This window comes from Drosophila mojavensis, unplaced genomic scaffold (assembly GCF_018153725.1).
Source record: "Drosophila mojavensis isolate 15081-1352.22 unplaced genomic scaffold, ASM1815372v1 contig_277, whole genome shotgun sequence".
NCBI lineage: Eukaryota > Metazoa > Arthropoda > Insecta > Diptera > Drosophilidae > Drosophila > Drosophila mojavensis.
This window is the reverse complement of record NW_025318822.1, coordinates 4,118,251-4,131,604: the sequence shown is the minus strand read 5'-3', so window position 1 is coordinate 4,131,604 and position 13,354 is coordinate 4,118,251. Positions and strand designations below refer to the sequence as shown.

General features: G+C 42.6%; 4 protein-coding genes across 7 annotated transcripts; 3 read left to right on the top strand and 1 right to left on the bottom strand.

Annotated features, from left to right (window-relative positions):
* Positions 1 to 63: 63 nt before the first annotated feature.
* Positions 64 to 4,946, bottom strand: LOC6574310 (zinc finger protein 91). Its single transcript, XM_002000329.4, has 5 exons — positions 4,722 to 4,946; positions 4,310 to 4,665; positions 4,169 to 4,252; positions 2,513 to 4,115; positions 64 to 2,455 (listed from the first exon to the last, which is right to left on the bottom strand). Exons 1-5 carry the CDS (start codon positions 4,848 to 4,850, stop codon positions 197 to 199), a joined length of 4,431 nt encoding a protein of 1,476 aa, XP_002000365.1. The 5' UTR covers positions 4,851 to 4,946; the 3' UTR covers positions 64 to 196.
* A 63-nt stretch (positions 4,947 to 5,009) lies between these two features.
* LOC6574309 (zinc finger protein 595) lies at positions 5,010 to 8,439 on the top strand. Its single transcript, XM_002000328.4, has 6 exons — positions 5,010 to 5,235; positions 5,318 to 5,868; positions 5,926 to 6,147; positions 6,208 to 7,048; positions 7,122 to 7,673; positions 7,741 to 8,439. The coding sequence occupies exons 1-6, from the start codon at positions 5,116 to 5,118 to the stop codon at positions 8,266 to 8,268; spliced, it is 2,814 nt and encodes a 937-aa protein (XP_002000364.1). The 5' UTR covers positions 5,010 to 5,115; the 3' UTR covers positions 8,269 to 8,439.
* Positions 8,440 to 8,672: 233 nt separating this feature from the next.
* Positions 8,673 to 11,065, top strand: LOC6574307. 4 transcript variants are annotated; one of them, XR_004363759.2, is made up of 6 exons: positions 8,673 to 8,920; positions 8,988 to 9,487; positions 9,634 to 9,997; positions 10,084 to 10,275; positions 10,574 to 10,841; positions 10,919 to 11,064. XR_004363759.2 is itself a non-coding variant. In XM_044008299.1 (5 exons), exons 1-4 carry the CDS (start codon positions 8,749 to 8,751, stop codon positions 10,272 to 10,274), a joined length of 1,227 nt encoding a protein of 408 aa, XP_043864234.1. In that variant the 5' UTR covers positions 8,673 to 8,748; the 3' UTR covers position 10,275; positions 10,574 to 11,065. The 4 variants fall into 4 exon arrangements, 2 of the variants coding, with proteins under 2 accessions (XP_043864234.1, XP_032583994.1); XR_004363761.2 differs by having other exon boundaries at positions 8,842 to 8,924; positions 10,919 to 11,065; XM_044008299.1 differs by having other exon boundaries at positions 10,574 to 11,065.
* Positions 11,066 to 11,206: 141 nt separating this feature from the next.
* Positions 11,207 to 12,135, top strand: LOC116803711. The gene is made up of 2 exons (XM_032728104.2): positions 11,207 to 11,787; positions 11,850 to 12,135. The coding sequence occupies exons 1-2, from the start codon at positions 11,304 to 11,306 to the stop codon at positions 12,050 to 12,052; spliced, it is 687 nt and encodes a 228-aa protein (XP_032583995.1). The 5' UTR covers positions 11,207 to 11,303; the 3' UTR covers positions 12,053 to 12,135.
* The last annotated feature ends 1,219 nt before the right edge of the window (positions 12,136 to 13,354 follow it).

Below are 13,354 nucleotides of genomic sequence, written 5' to 3'. Positions count from 1 at the left end.
ATTCGTCACATTTATCGATCGTGGCAATTTTGTGCGATTAGTGCAAACTTATCGGTGGGCAACTTGAAATTCAAAATGCAAACATTTATTTATAATCTGAAACTTACTTACTTTACGTAATAACACTTTAAATGCGAAATTTACATAGTACACGAATTTATTTATTTCAGCAAAAACTTATTAGTCATAGGCTCACTTAGTTATCAGTGGCCTGGTCCACTTCCGTGTCGTGGTGTCCATGTTGCATGCGATGATTCTTCAGGGCTGTGCCCTGAATAAAACGTTCGCCGCACGTATTGCACTGATAGGGACGTTCGCCTGTGTGTCGTCGGATGTGAAGAGTCAGATCATTTGACTGAGTGAAACTCTTGTCACAATAAGTACACTTGTATGGTCGCTCGCCATTGTGGATGCGCATGTGCTGCTGCAGCTTGTAGGATCGGGCGAAGCCCTTCTGGCAAACGGTGCAGACGTGCGGCCGTTCGCCCGTGTGAGTGCGTCGATGGCACTGGAGATCGGAGGAACGTGGAAACGCCATGTCGCAATAGTCACACTTAAAAGGCTTCTCGCCAGTGTGGCGACGTATATGTATAATCAGATTGGACGAGGAGCTAACCGCCTTACCGCAGAAAGCGCAGAGAAAGCTCTTCTGCTGCTTGGCTCCTGTTGAATTTTTCATAAGCTTCTCTGCCGCAGCCGTAGAACCACTTGCTCCCGCTGTATGACATTTCTTTACATGTGCAGTGAGACGATCCTTGCGATTATATTTACTAGGACACTGTCCGCATTGAAAAACCTGGCACTCTGCGCTGGGAACCTCTTGTGGAGGCAAAGAACTTGCATTCTGCTGCGTTTCGCTGCCATCGCTGCTGGGATGCTGCAACTTCATATGCTGCGCCAAATTCATTTCCCACATAAACTTGTAGCCGCACTTGGAGCATTTGAAGTGTTTCTCCGTATTGTTGCACAAGACGCGTTGATGGTAGGCAATGAGATCTGCTGAGACACTTTTAAAAATGCAGACATCACAACCCTCGTTTATACGTTCCAGTCGATGCATCGCTTGCTGATGCTGATGCAGCTCAAACTTGCGCGCACAGCGCAGCTGGCATATGCTGCAGGTGTAGTGCGTGGGCGTACCTGGTGGCTTGGCATCCTCATCCGTTTCCGAGTCTTCCAGATGCAGCTCGTATCCCAGCTGATTGGTGATTGAGTAGTTGAGCAGCGAGCCATACTCATGATGTGTGCCTGCTGGCGCTGATTGAAGATGGCTGCGCAGCGCAGCAATTGTAGGGTAGGTCACGTTACACACCTTGCACTGGATACACTTCTGGCCATGAGGATGACGGCTAGCATTGAGCAGTGCCTCAGCATAGGGCAGTTGTTCGGCGCTAATGCCGTGTCGCTCAATGTGCTGCAGGAGATTAGCCTGTCGATAAAAACGTCGTGCACACCAGCGGCAACGGTAAATGCTCGACTCCTGGGCATGCATCAAAGTGTGTCGAGTGAGATCCTTTTGCATTTTGAAGCTACGGTTGCATTCGGTGCAGTTGTAGCTCACGATGGGTAACAGGCGCGTCCCGTTCATCTCAATGCCTAAGGTAGATTGCTCTCCTCTAGCTTCGTTGTGCGCCACGTCCGAGTGCAACTTCATATTCTCGCGCCAGCGGAAACGTAATGGGCATTTTCGGCAAAGGAAACGTCGGTGCACGTTCCGACAGAGCGTGCGATAGTGATGCTCCAGCAGCTGCTCATTTACAAATCTCGCCTGGCAGTAGCTACAAACACGGGTTGCTTGCTGCCACGAATGCTGCTCCAGCTCATGGGCGTAGAGCTGATGCTTGCGCGACAGCTCTAGCTGACATAGCTCACAGCTATACAGTTGCCCGCTGTTGCTTCTGACTGCCTCGGCTGAGTCCGAATCACTTTCCGTTTCGCTGCTGTCCAGGCTGAGCTCAATGCCCGCCTCGTTAGTAATGGATATGAATCTTTCGAGGTCAACGCCTTTTCTCAGATCATTTTGGATACGTTCGATTAATTGCTGCTGCACCAATGGTTCGGGCAGTTCTGGATACAGCGAACGTGAAATCGCCGCAATGCTTTCTGGTTGGCTTCGTTCCTCTCCAAATTTGACCGAATACTGATGGTCAAGCAAATGTGTACGCAGATCAGAGATTTTGGCGTGTTGCGAGAGGCATATCATGCATTGAATTTGCTTACAGCCATTGGGTCGACATAGTTGGGTCAGCACCACTGACATGCGCTGCAGCATGAATGGAGCTTGTTCACTGGCAACTGAAGCATCAGCCTGCTGTTCGCCATGAACGCGCATATGCGACTTCAGCCCATCCTTGCGATGGAACTTGCGGTCGCAGAGCAAACATTGGTATTGTGCCAAAGCCTGTGGCTGGTGCAGACGCTTATGACGCGTCAGATCCTTCGGCCAGATGAACACCTGTAAACGAATGGAAAAGGTTAGATATGAATTTGCTTCCGTTTCATCGTCGTTCACCTTTTCGCATTCGCCGCACTGCAGCTTTGCCGCTCTAGACTGGCGCTTGCCTCTCATCCGTGACTTACGCTCCTGTTCATTGACAACATCCGTCTGCAGCTCGGGATGGGACTCGTGTTGCAGCTGCACATGCAACTCGTAATTGGAAAGCCAGTAAAAGCGCTGATTGCATTGCTGGCACTCGAACTTGGCATTCTGCTTAGCACAGACACGTCGGCGATGCCGTTGGAGCAGAGCATCAGCTACAAAACTCAAATCGCAGTCTTCACACACGTATGGGAGCTTTTCCTGCACCTCACTATGATGGCTTTGCTGATGCTCGAGCAATTGACTGAGTCGCGTTTTCGTCTCGCCACACAGGCAACATATGTGAAGCGTAGCGCCAGAACTTAGCTGGTGCGCATCGCTCAAGTCTGAGTCCGAGGCGAAGAAATCGAGCTCCTCGCCGTTTTTCGTGTTGGCATTAAAGTATCGCCCATAATCCTCAGCCTTAAAGTCGGCGGCAATCCGTGCGCTCAGCTCCGACAAGCTGCAGTCAAGGCCATTGGGATAGTAGGTACGAAAGAAGGTCGCCTGCTGCTCCGGATGTATCCCACTGCGTCCATCTTGATGGCTAAGCAAATGGGCGCGTAATTCGAACATGGTGTTCAATTGGATATCACAGAGACAACACTGCTTTTGCTGCCGTTGCCGTTGCTCGTCGAGCTGATTGCTACGTTGCGAGCACGCATGCTGGTCCAGGTTCTGCTGCCAAATAAATTTACCTGGGCAGTTGGGACAACTGTAACGCTTAAGTTTGTTGTGGCACTGCGTGCGTTGATGTTGCTCCAACATTATAGTACACACAAAACCAATTTGGCAAACATCACAGCGTTGCCAATACACTGCTGGTTCCGTCTGTGTGTGCTCCTCCAGTGTGTGGCGCATAAGGCGATATTTACGCGTGAAGTTGATGTTGCATGGACGACACTTGTATTTAGGCGATTGGTCAGCTGCTTCTTCGTCTGAGTCGCTAAGACAGAGCTCATATCCGTACGCGTTGACCACAGCGCAGTATTTGTCCAGGTGCTCACGTCCTCTGTCAATGTCAGCACATATATGTTGTTTGATCAGTTCCAAGTCGACCTGCTGCTGCTCTTTAGCAAAATGTTTTCTGATAACGTCGCTCTCCAGACTCAGCTTCGACAAAGTCTCAATGCTCTTATGGCACGCCATATGCTCGCGCAGCTCCCCTATACGCTGGTATTTCGAGCCGCACAATTTGCACTCCGCCTGTTTGAGTCGGCCGGAGTTGTAGAGACGTTCAGCAAAACACCACTCGGTGCTCAATTGCGTGGCCTGACACTTGGCTGCTCGCTTTTCGTGCGAACGCAGATGAAACATGTATTTGTCTTTGCGCAAGAAGCTCTTGCCACAACTGTCACACACGAAGGTCGGTTGCTCGAAGTGAATGCGCGTGTGGCGCTGCATGTCGCGGTACCAGGAGAAGCTCTTTCCACAAACCTCGCACACATGCCGTCCTTCTTCGTTAATCGCCTCCGTGTTAACACGTGCTGGACGACCACGTCGCCGTTTGATGGGCAAGGAAGTCGCATCGGTAGATCTATCGGACAAGTTATAGTCATATCATACAATACTATGTTTGATGTAGCTTACGTTGCTTCATTTTCGCTATCTGTGTAGGTTTTGGCTTTACGTGCGCTGCGCCGCAACTGCTTGGGCTTAAAGTCTATATCCTGCCTGTAAGTCAATAAAACTTAATATACAAGTTAATTATAAACTAAGCAAATTACATACTCATGAGCAGCAGTCTGATTGCTCTCACTGTCGCTGTTTGGCTGCCATTTCAGGGCAGGAATTGCCACTACAGCCATATCTTGCTCCCTCTCTTCAGCCTCCGCCTCATCTTCTTCACTCTTCGCTTTGCTAGCAGGTTGCATGTCAACGATCATCTCAGTTTTTATGTGCTGCAAGTTAATGTCTATGGGCATCTCATCCAAGCACTGTGGCTGCAAGCTTTTGCGCAGCTGCAACAACAATTGCTCTTGAGCGTGGCGCGCTTGCAATACAAACGCGTACGCAGCCTCCAACTTGTGCAAGCAGCCACTACACAAGTGCTGCGGCAGACTGTCATCTGTATGCTCCAGCAGGGGCTGCAAATGACAAGTTACAAGTAAATACCACGCTGCCTAATTAACTGTTTACTTACATCATTTTGTGTCAATTCAAGTAACATTTCATTTAAACTTTTATTTTCATATTTATCTGTGCGGGTCGTAAGCGGAAACAAGCAATCATCATGCAATGTGCATGTACGACAAATATCTGTCGGTAACATGTTTCACAATGTTGAGAAATATATCCTCTTTTAAATGAAAAACATTACAGTCGCACAATGATAACCAAGTTCTAATGTAAGAAAAACATTGCAGCATCGATAGCTTAACATATCGATAATTGGTCAGCTGTCTGTAAACAGCTGTTGCTCACCAGTGTGTCCACATTGAAACCCACCACTATTTGTATATATAATTGGCAAGTTGATTGGCGTCTGAGCAAATTGGAGTTGTAGATACGATTATAAATTATAATCGCATCAAACAATGACAAGAACGTGCAGAGTCTGTGGTGATACAAATGGACGTTATTGGATCGAGACGCCATTCGATAAATACGCAGATAAAACTTACAATCAATTGCTGCTGGAGTTAACAAAGCTCGAGGTAACCATCTAGCCCACCACCCCCAAAGTCATCAAATTGATTGGAGAAGCATTTTACATACATATGTATGTTGTTTTTGCAGATTGGTTTAGATCAAGCTGACAAGTTGCCGCCCTGGATATGCCACAACTGTTCTCAGAGGTTAGAGAATGCATACGATTTTGTTCAGCAGGCTCGTAATACTTATGAGCTATGGCTGCAAAAGCTCTCAAGAGAATGTCTCTCAGGGGATACAGAAACAGCCACTTTAGAGTGTTTGCGCGAGACTCCAATACAATTGCTGGATATTGAGGGCATAACAATTAAAATGGAAGAGTCCACAGAGCCTGTCACGCCGTCAACAACGGATCCAACAAACACAATTGATCCTTTGATTAAGAAAACCAATGTGGATGATGACAGCAGTGATGATGACGATGATGATGTACCCCTAAAACAGCGCCGGGCAACTCAGACGAAATTTCCCATGCTGCACAGGTGCAATAAATGCGACAAGTCCTTTAAATATGTAACCAATCTCTTCAGGCACAAGCAACGAGATCACAGTTCATCTAAACTACAAGAAGTAGAGGAGACGCCTAATCAGGCTGAAGAGCTCTCCAGTTCTATTGAGAGCAAGAGCTGTTCGGCAAAGTATGTTTCTATTTGTGAAGTATCTTTCGCTTCACTTATTATCTAATTTTCGTTTAGCTTGGATAACGAATCCGTCGATAATTACTACAAATGCGATCATTGCGATAAGTCTTACAAGTATATAATGCTTCTTATCAAGCATAAGCATAAGGCGCATGCCTCCAGCCAGATATCTACGCAACCCAAGCTAATTGAGGATAAAACCCAGAAATCACAGCCTCAGCGCTCGAAGCCGAAAAGCACAGATTCCCTTGTGCACAGCATCATAAAGGAGATCACGTAATTTAATGAATACTGTACACGTATAGAAACATATTCACGTAATGTCACTTTACATAGCATTCCGGATGAGGATGATGCAGATAGCTCTAGTGCAGATAATTACTACAAATGTGATCAATGCGAGAAGTCCTACAAGTACATTGTTAGTCTCATCAAGCACAAGCACAACGAGCACAAGGCGTATAAGGATTCCGATGAAGACGAAGATGAAGCTACGTCAACTAGATACGCAACGGACACATCAGCCATGTCGAAGCCCTCACGTATCGATCGTCGCGTCAAAGGCTTCGATTTGAATCGGTGCAAGCCAAATGGCTCAAAGGAAATTCAATGCATGATCTGTCTGCGTAGATTTATCAAGCTGCGCGAGTTGCGTGACCATTTAAAATTCCATCCTAAGGACTTTGATTTCGAGGCACATGGCGAGCCTATTGAACGGATTGCAGAGGGCTTTTATAAGACTGCCGTAGAGTCCACAGCTGCCGGCTTAAAACGGCGAATTTTCAATGATCTCAAAGTGGGCATGTACGGTCGCTATTACTCTATAACAAATGAGGCGCGATATGAGATGAACCTGGACAGCTCCGATACGGACAGCGATGGTGAGGCGGATGTTGTGGAGAGACACAGCTATTCATGTGAGCTATGTAAAACACCCGAGACCGTCTTCCCACGCAAATATCAATTGCACGAACACCATCGGCAGGAGCATACCTGGCTCGAGGCCCCTCATGTCTGTCAGCGTTGTGATGCACGTTTCCTGAGTGCTCAATTGCTCGATCAGCATACGCTCAAACTGTGTCAGAACACGCTCAAACGGTTCATGTGCGACAAATGTCCGCAGCGATTTTTCTGGCGACGCAATTTACGCGCACATCTTGTGGATCACAAGAACAAGGTGGGTCTAAATTACAATTGAGTAACATGTTGGTCTGAATATGTAACCTTGGTCTGAATCTTTAATCTTGCAGCAAGAGACATATCCTTGCGATCAGTGCTCACGTAGCTTTCAGGATAAGAGCGCCGTGACCAAGCACAAGCTAATGCACCACGACGGCAGCAAAGAATTGCTACCCTGTCGGTGGTGCACACGCACTTTCTATCGACCCGCGCTTTTGCATAAGCATGTACAGCGGCATGGGTTCAGAGGTGAGGATCTACCCTTGGCAGAGACACTACTAGCGGATGCTGCCAAGACTCCCGGACCAAAATCCATCTTATGCAAACTATGCGACATGCATTTCATTACAATTGGCGATCTGCGACGGCACATCTCGATGCAGGCCCACACTGAAGAGGCGCCCAACTATATGATAAGCACCGAAGAGGGTTTTGAGCTGCTTCTGGATGAAACGGACGAGAGCGACGATGAAGCTGTAGGTTCTGGTAGAACTTATCGCTGTGCTTTATGCGACATGAACTTTCAGCGGCGGCGCGACATGAGTGAGCATCAGTATTCTCTGCACACCTTTGACAAGTTGCCCTATTCCTGCGAGCATTGTATTTTCAAGACCGTAGACAAGGTAAAATCTAACGATCTCCAAAGTAAAAACAAAATGGTAATATTAACAGTAATTATTCATTGGGCAGACTATGCTGGAGCATCATTTGCGAACGCAATGCCTTAACCAGGAAAAGAAATTCAAATGCTCACGCTGTGGCTACAAATTCATGTGGCAGGAAAATCTAGAACTGCACATGTCGACCCAACATTCCAAGTCATCCAGTCAGGCGCCTGTGACGACCAAGCGAAGTCGACGGTTTAGGTATCAATGTCCACACTGCTGGCGGTCCTTTGTTGTACAACCAAGCCTGGACAAGCACATACGCGACATGCATGTCGCCAAAAAGAATCCGGGCAAGAAGTATCTTTGCTCACTGTGCGGTCTGGAGTCATTGACGCCCAACAAGTTGAACATACATATGCGCCGACACAATGGCGAAAAACCTTTCAAATGCGATCTCTGCGACATGTCCTTCACCGTGCACTATGAACTGAAAGTCCATCGGCGCAAACACACAGGCGAACGACCCTATCAGTGCACGTTCTGTGCCAAAGACTTTGCCAGGCCAGATAAACTGAGGCGACATGTCTACATGCATAGCGTTAAGCGTTAAGCGTTAAGCATAAAATAAGCCAAAGAAACTAGTTACCAAAGCAAACATTGAATGTTTATATATATTATCAAAAGAAGGCAAACGTTTTGATGAATATGAATGAGCGATGCTTAAGATATGTATTTAAGATAAGAATAAATTGAAAATAATAAATATAATATCTAGGTGGTACATGTTTGTGTTCATGTCGTGTAAAGATTTAATTTTTTGTTCTGATAAAAGATAACGAAGTGATAAAAGTAACTTCTATTAGAACATACATACATACATATGAAAAATTGCAGTATAGTCTCATGAACATAGGCATTTTTTCCATTAAGCTGAGAAATATTTATGAGCGGAAGTTCGATCTCTTTAGAGCTTTTATCAGATGTAGTCTCTATTAAACGCTGAACAAAAGAGCTTTCGCTCAGTTGCGACTTGAGCTTTGGAAGTATTACACACAATCGCATCCAAACGGTCCACATATCGAAATAACAAATGACTGTAACTGCACCGGAATGGGTAAACCAACAGCTTTTCAGTGATTTACTGAAACAGAATTACGCAGATTTTGATACAATACAAAAATTTGAGTGCACTTCAGCGATCAGTGGAGGGGAAAACTACTTGACGATTGTGTTGAGAATCAGCATTGAAATGCGACTGAGAGGTGGGTCAGTGACGCATACATACATATAGACAATATATTTCCATATGTACAATATATTTACCACCAGATGACAGCAGCAAAGCGGAGAGCTACATACTGAAAATTCCATTGGTCAATGATCGTGGCGATGAGCACGACTTTCATGAATTGTTTATCGCTGAGGCTGATATGTACGAGCGTTTGGTGCCCGAGCTCGAGCAGTTGTATGCCAAGCATACAGAGCTCTCTGTGAGATTCAAGCCCGCTCATCTGAAGTTCGAGAACCCGCCCAACTGTGACTATATATTGATGGAAGACTTGCGCTCGCAGGGCTACATAAATCTCGAGCGTATGATAGGCCTGGGACAAACGGAAATCAAGGCCGTGCTTAAGAAATTAGCCCAATGGCATGCAGCCTCCGCTCAAAGAGTCGTCGAGCTGGGCGACTATGAAGAAACCTATCAGAAAAGTTATATGTCAGAGGAGTGCCTAAAATGGATCGAGCAATCGAATATAACATTCAATGTGCCCTTTTTGGAGTGCATGCAGCAGTATTACGAGCTAGAGCCTGGTCAACAGCAGTTGATAGTGAGTAAAGAAGATGTACAAATTTGTAAAATATGTACATTTATAATTTTATAAATTATATATAGTGTTCTCTGATCAACGATTATTAATCTTAAAGGAATTCAAAGATTAGTTCAGTGCCAAATATTCTTTGCTAATTATTTCAGACCAATTACACGGATCGCCGGACAGATCTGTATTTGGATTTTGGTCGTGTAAACAAATCCGAGCTTAATGTGCTTAATCATGGAGATTTCTGGTGCAATAATTTCCTCTTTCAACTGAATGCAGGCGAGATCAAGGATATTTGCTTTGTGGATTTTCAATTGCCAAAATATGGTACACCGGCTCACGACTTGTTCTGTTTGTTGATGACAACACCTAATATACACATTAAATTGGAGAAATTCGATGATTTCATAGAGTATTATCACGAAGAGCTTATTGCGCATCTGAAGTTGTTCAAGTATGCTAAGAAAATGCCGACATTGACGGAATTACATGAGAATCTACGACGGCACAGTCTCTGGGGTCTGTACATTGTACCAAAAAGGATAGAGTTATTATCATTGTTTTATTTTTATATTTTGTACCAATTCCATTCCTTTTAATTTTAGCATTTGTATGCGCTCAACGAATGCTTCCCGTAACGCTGTTTCCCCCCAGTCCTGACTCAAATGTTACGAATTTTATGGGCGACTCAGAGACGGCTTTGGACTTTAAGCGTAAAATGTTCACAAATCCCAGCTTTGTGAAGCAAATTAAGCTTATATTACCTTGGCTTATTCAAAGAGGCTATGTTAACTAAGGTAAAGCTCAATTAGAAATTAAAATCTTCTTTTATAGTAAACTGTGAAGTAAAAATAATAAAATAATATTAACTAAATGCAGTATACCTACATTTTTAGCACAAGTAAACTGGTTTACTCATAGTTAACATTAACAGTTACAAGCTAATTAATTCTTTTTTTATTTAGTAAATTTATAGCTTAAGAGTAAATATAATAGAATTTGCATTATTTGTTAAGTACTTACATTGCATTATAACTGTGAGAGCTTTAAGCTCTCTCATATGCTATAAACGGTGATCAGCTCTATTAGTTTCAGTTCTTCCACAGAAGTCACATTGACGACTACTGATTTGTCTTTGTTTGAAAATCTTGAAAAATGTCGTCGAGTAGTCAAACAACCACAACAAATGATACAAGCGTCGAGATACCCGAATGGGTGAAGGCGGAACTTTTTGAGCAGTTGTTGAAGGATACATTGAAAGACTTTCGAAATATCCGATCATTTAAGGCGATGCCTGGCACAAAACCCGGTGATAATTATGCAACGGTTATGCTACGTATAGAACTTGAAGTGCAACTAAAAGGTCAGTGAGATTTACAGCTAAGATCTATAATCAAATGAAAGGCTCTAAATCAAAATGTATATACATAATCTTTCAAGATAGCACAGTAAAATCCATTTCGTACATGCTAAAAGTACCACTAACATCTGAGGAATATCATTCAACTTGTGGAAAGAACAAGTTCAGCGTGTTCGACATCGAACGGGACATGTTCATGATATATGTGGAAGAGTTCATAGAGCTGCTTGCTTAGATGTTGGCTTAGAGGTTGAGTTTGGGGCCAGGTGCTATAAACTCGATACACCGAATGAACATGTACTGCTAGAGGATCTACGAGCTAGGGGATTCCAGTCAGTTATTCGTAAGGCAGGAATCGATGAGGAACATACAATATCAGTGCTAACTAAGCTGGCTCAGTGGCATGCCGCTTCTGCTGTTCGAGTGGATAGGAAAGGTGCCTATCCTAAACATATAAGTGATGGTATGTTCAATGATGATGGTAAAAGGTTGATAAGTAAATTGACAGATAATATGGTCCCATACATACTGGATACCCTTACGACAATTGACGGGCATGAGGTGTACTATGACGATATAAAAAACTTGGCCGGTCACATTACAGACAAAATTCTACAAGTGGGTGTCATTGATCCAGAAGAGTTAAATGTATTAAACCACTCTGATTGCTGGCTGAGTAACATTATGTTTCGCTATGATAGAGAATCGGGAAAACTGTTGGACTCTTATCTAGTTGACTATCAAATATGTAAATATGGAAGCGTCGCCATCGACTTGATTTCTTTTCTGTTATCATCCACTAAACTGGAAATCAAAGTAAATAAATTTAATTACTTCGTCAAGCAGTATTACGATCAGCTGATAAAGCACCTGAAGTTGTTGAGCTACAATAAAAAATTTCCGAGTCTAATAGACATACATAAATCCCTGTTTAAGAACGGAATATGGGGTAAGTTTTTGTATGCCGAATATGGTTTTATAAACTGCTTTCAGGTGTTTTGTCTTTTACAGGGTATATGGCGGTGTGTGATGTGATGGCTGCAAGTTTGCTGGAAGAAACGGAATCAGCCAGCTTTGATAACTTATTTTCCGATTCGCCAGAGGCCGACGCATTCAGAACTCTCTTATACAACGGCAAGACCTACAAAGAGCACTTAAAGATTGTGCTGCCCTGGCTACACAATCGAGGTGCTCTTCAAAAAGAGACAATATAAACAATTTCCATTCAGTATACGTGATTTATTTCAAGAATTTCGCCAAAGACATACAATTACAATGATTAAAGCACTAACTTACAGATTATTGACATTTTTAATAGTGCTCATAGTGAAATTAAATATAAAATTAATTTTATAAAGTATATTATTTTTTAAACAATCTTAAGAGAAAATATTCACTGTACAATTTATCAGTTCTTGTAAACAGTGGAATATTAATGTTTTTCCGACTGGCCCTCTACCCTATGGGGCAGATAGCAGTGTAGATGCTTAATCTCTAGCAGCAGGGCGCACAATAATTAATATTAGCTAGTGTATTAATAATGTTAGTTTTAATGCAATGCACAAATTTGTACGTGCATTCATATCTGGTTGACTATCAAATGTGCAAATATGGAAGTGTTGCAATTGATTTAATTTATTTTCTGTTATCAGTGCCGAAGTTGAAGATAAGAATAAACAAATTTGATTTGATTCAAATAGTCTTATGACCAGCTAATAAAGCACATGGAGCTATTGAGTTACAGGAAAAGGCTGTCTTGTCTAGAAATTAATATATTCAGAATTAATATATTCTGAATTATTGTAAACTGTTTTGAAATTAATATCAAAATAAAAGATGAAAATAAAAATATGTTTGTCTATTAGATCAAATAGAATTCAAATTATTCCAGTTGATGATTACAAAATTGAGATGCATTGATTCAATATTCTCAAGGATCGGTAAATAAAAGACTATTTAAATGTATAGTTTATACTATTATTAAATAAAAACTGAAATTTAGGAACAAAAATAGATTAACGTTTCTTTGTCGAATTTTAAATTTATATACAACTCAACAGCATATTGTTGTCTACAAAGTATGAATGAAGTTCTTATACACTTGGTCAATGCACCTCTTGCCAGTAATATATAGATACTTTGATTTCTTATCTTGTCTTTATTTGCTGCGGTTTATTGAATTAAGCCTGTCAGTTCTCAAATATATTGATAACTTACTTTGTGGCTCTAAAAATATATATGTATTTATTATCTCTAATATTCCGTGTAATTGTTATTTCACAATCATAGCTAATCGAGCTAAAGTTGCAAACCAATTAAATTTAAGCAAACATCGCTCTATGTAATGATGAAATGGAAGGGCATATAGTAGTAATTTAAATTTGTATGAGAGTAAGTTTACAGATTATTTATACTCTCAGACAAGTATTGAGCTATTAGCCCATTGACTTACTATAATATTGTACCCCAATAAATCTATTAAGATTAACTTCAATTTGTTATGATAACAAACTGTA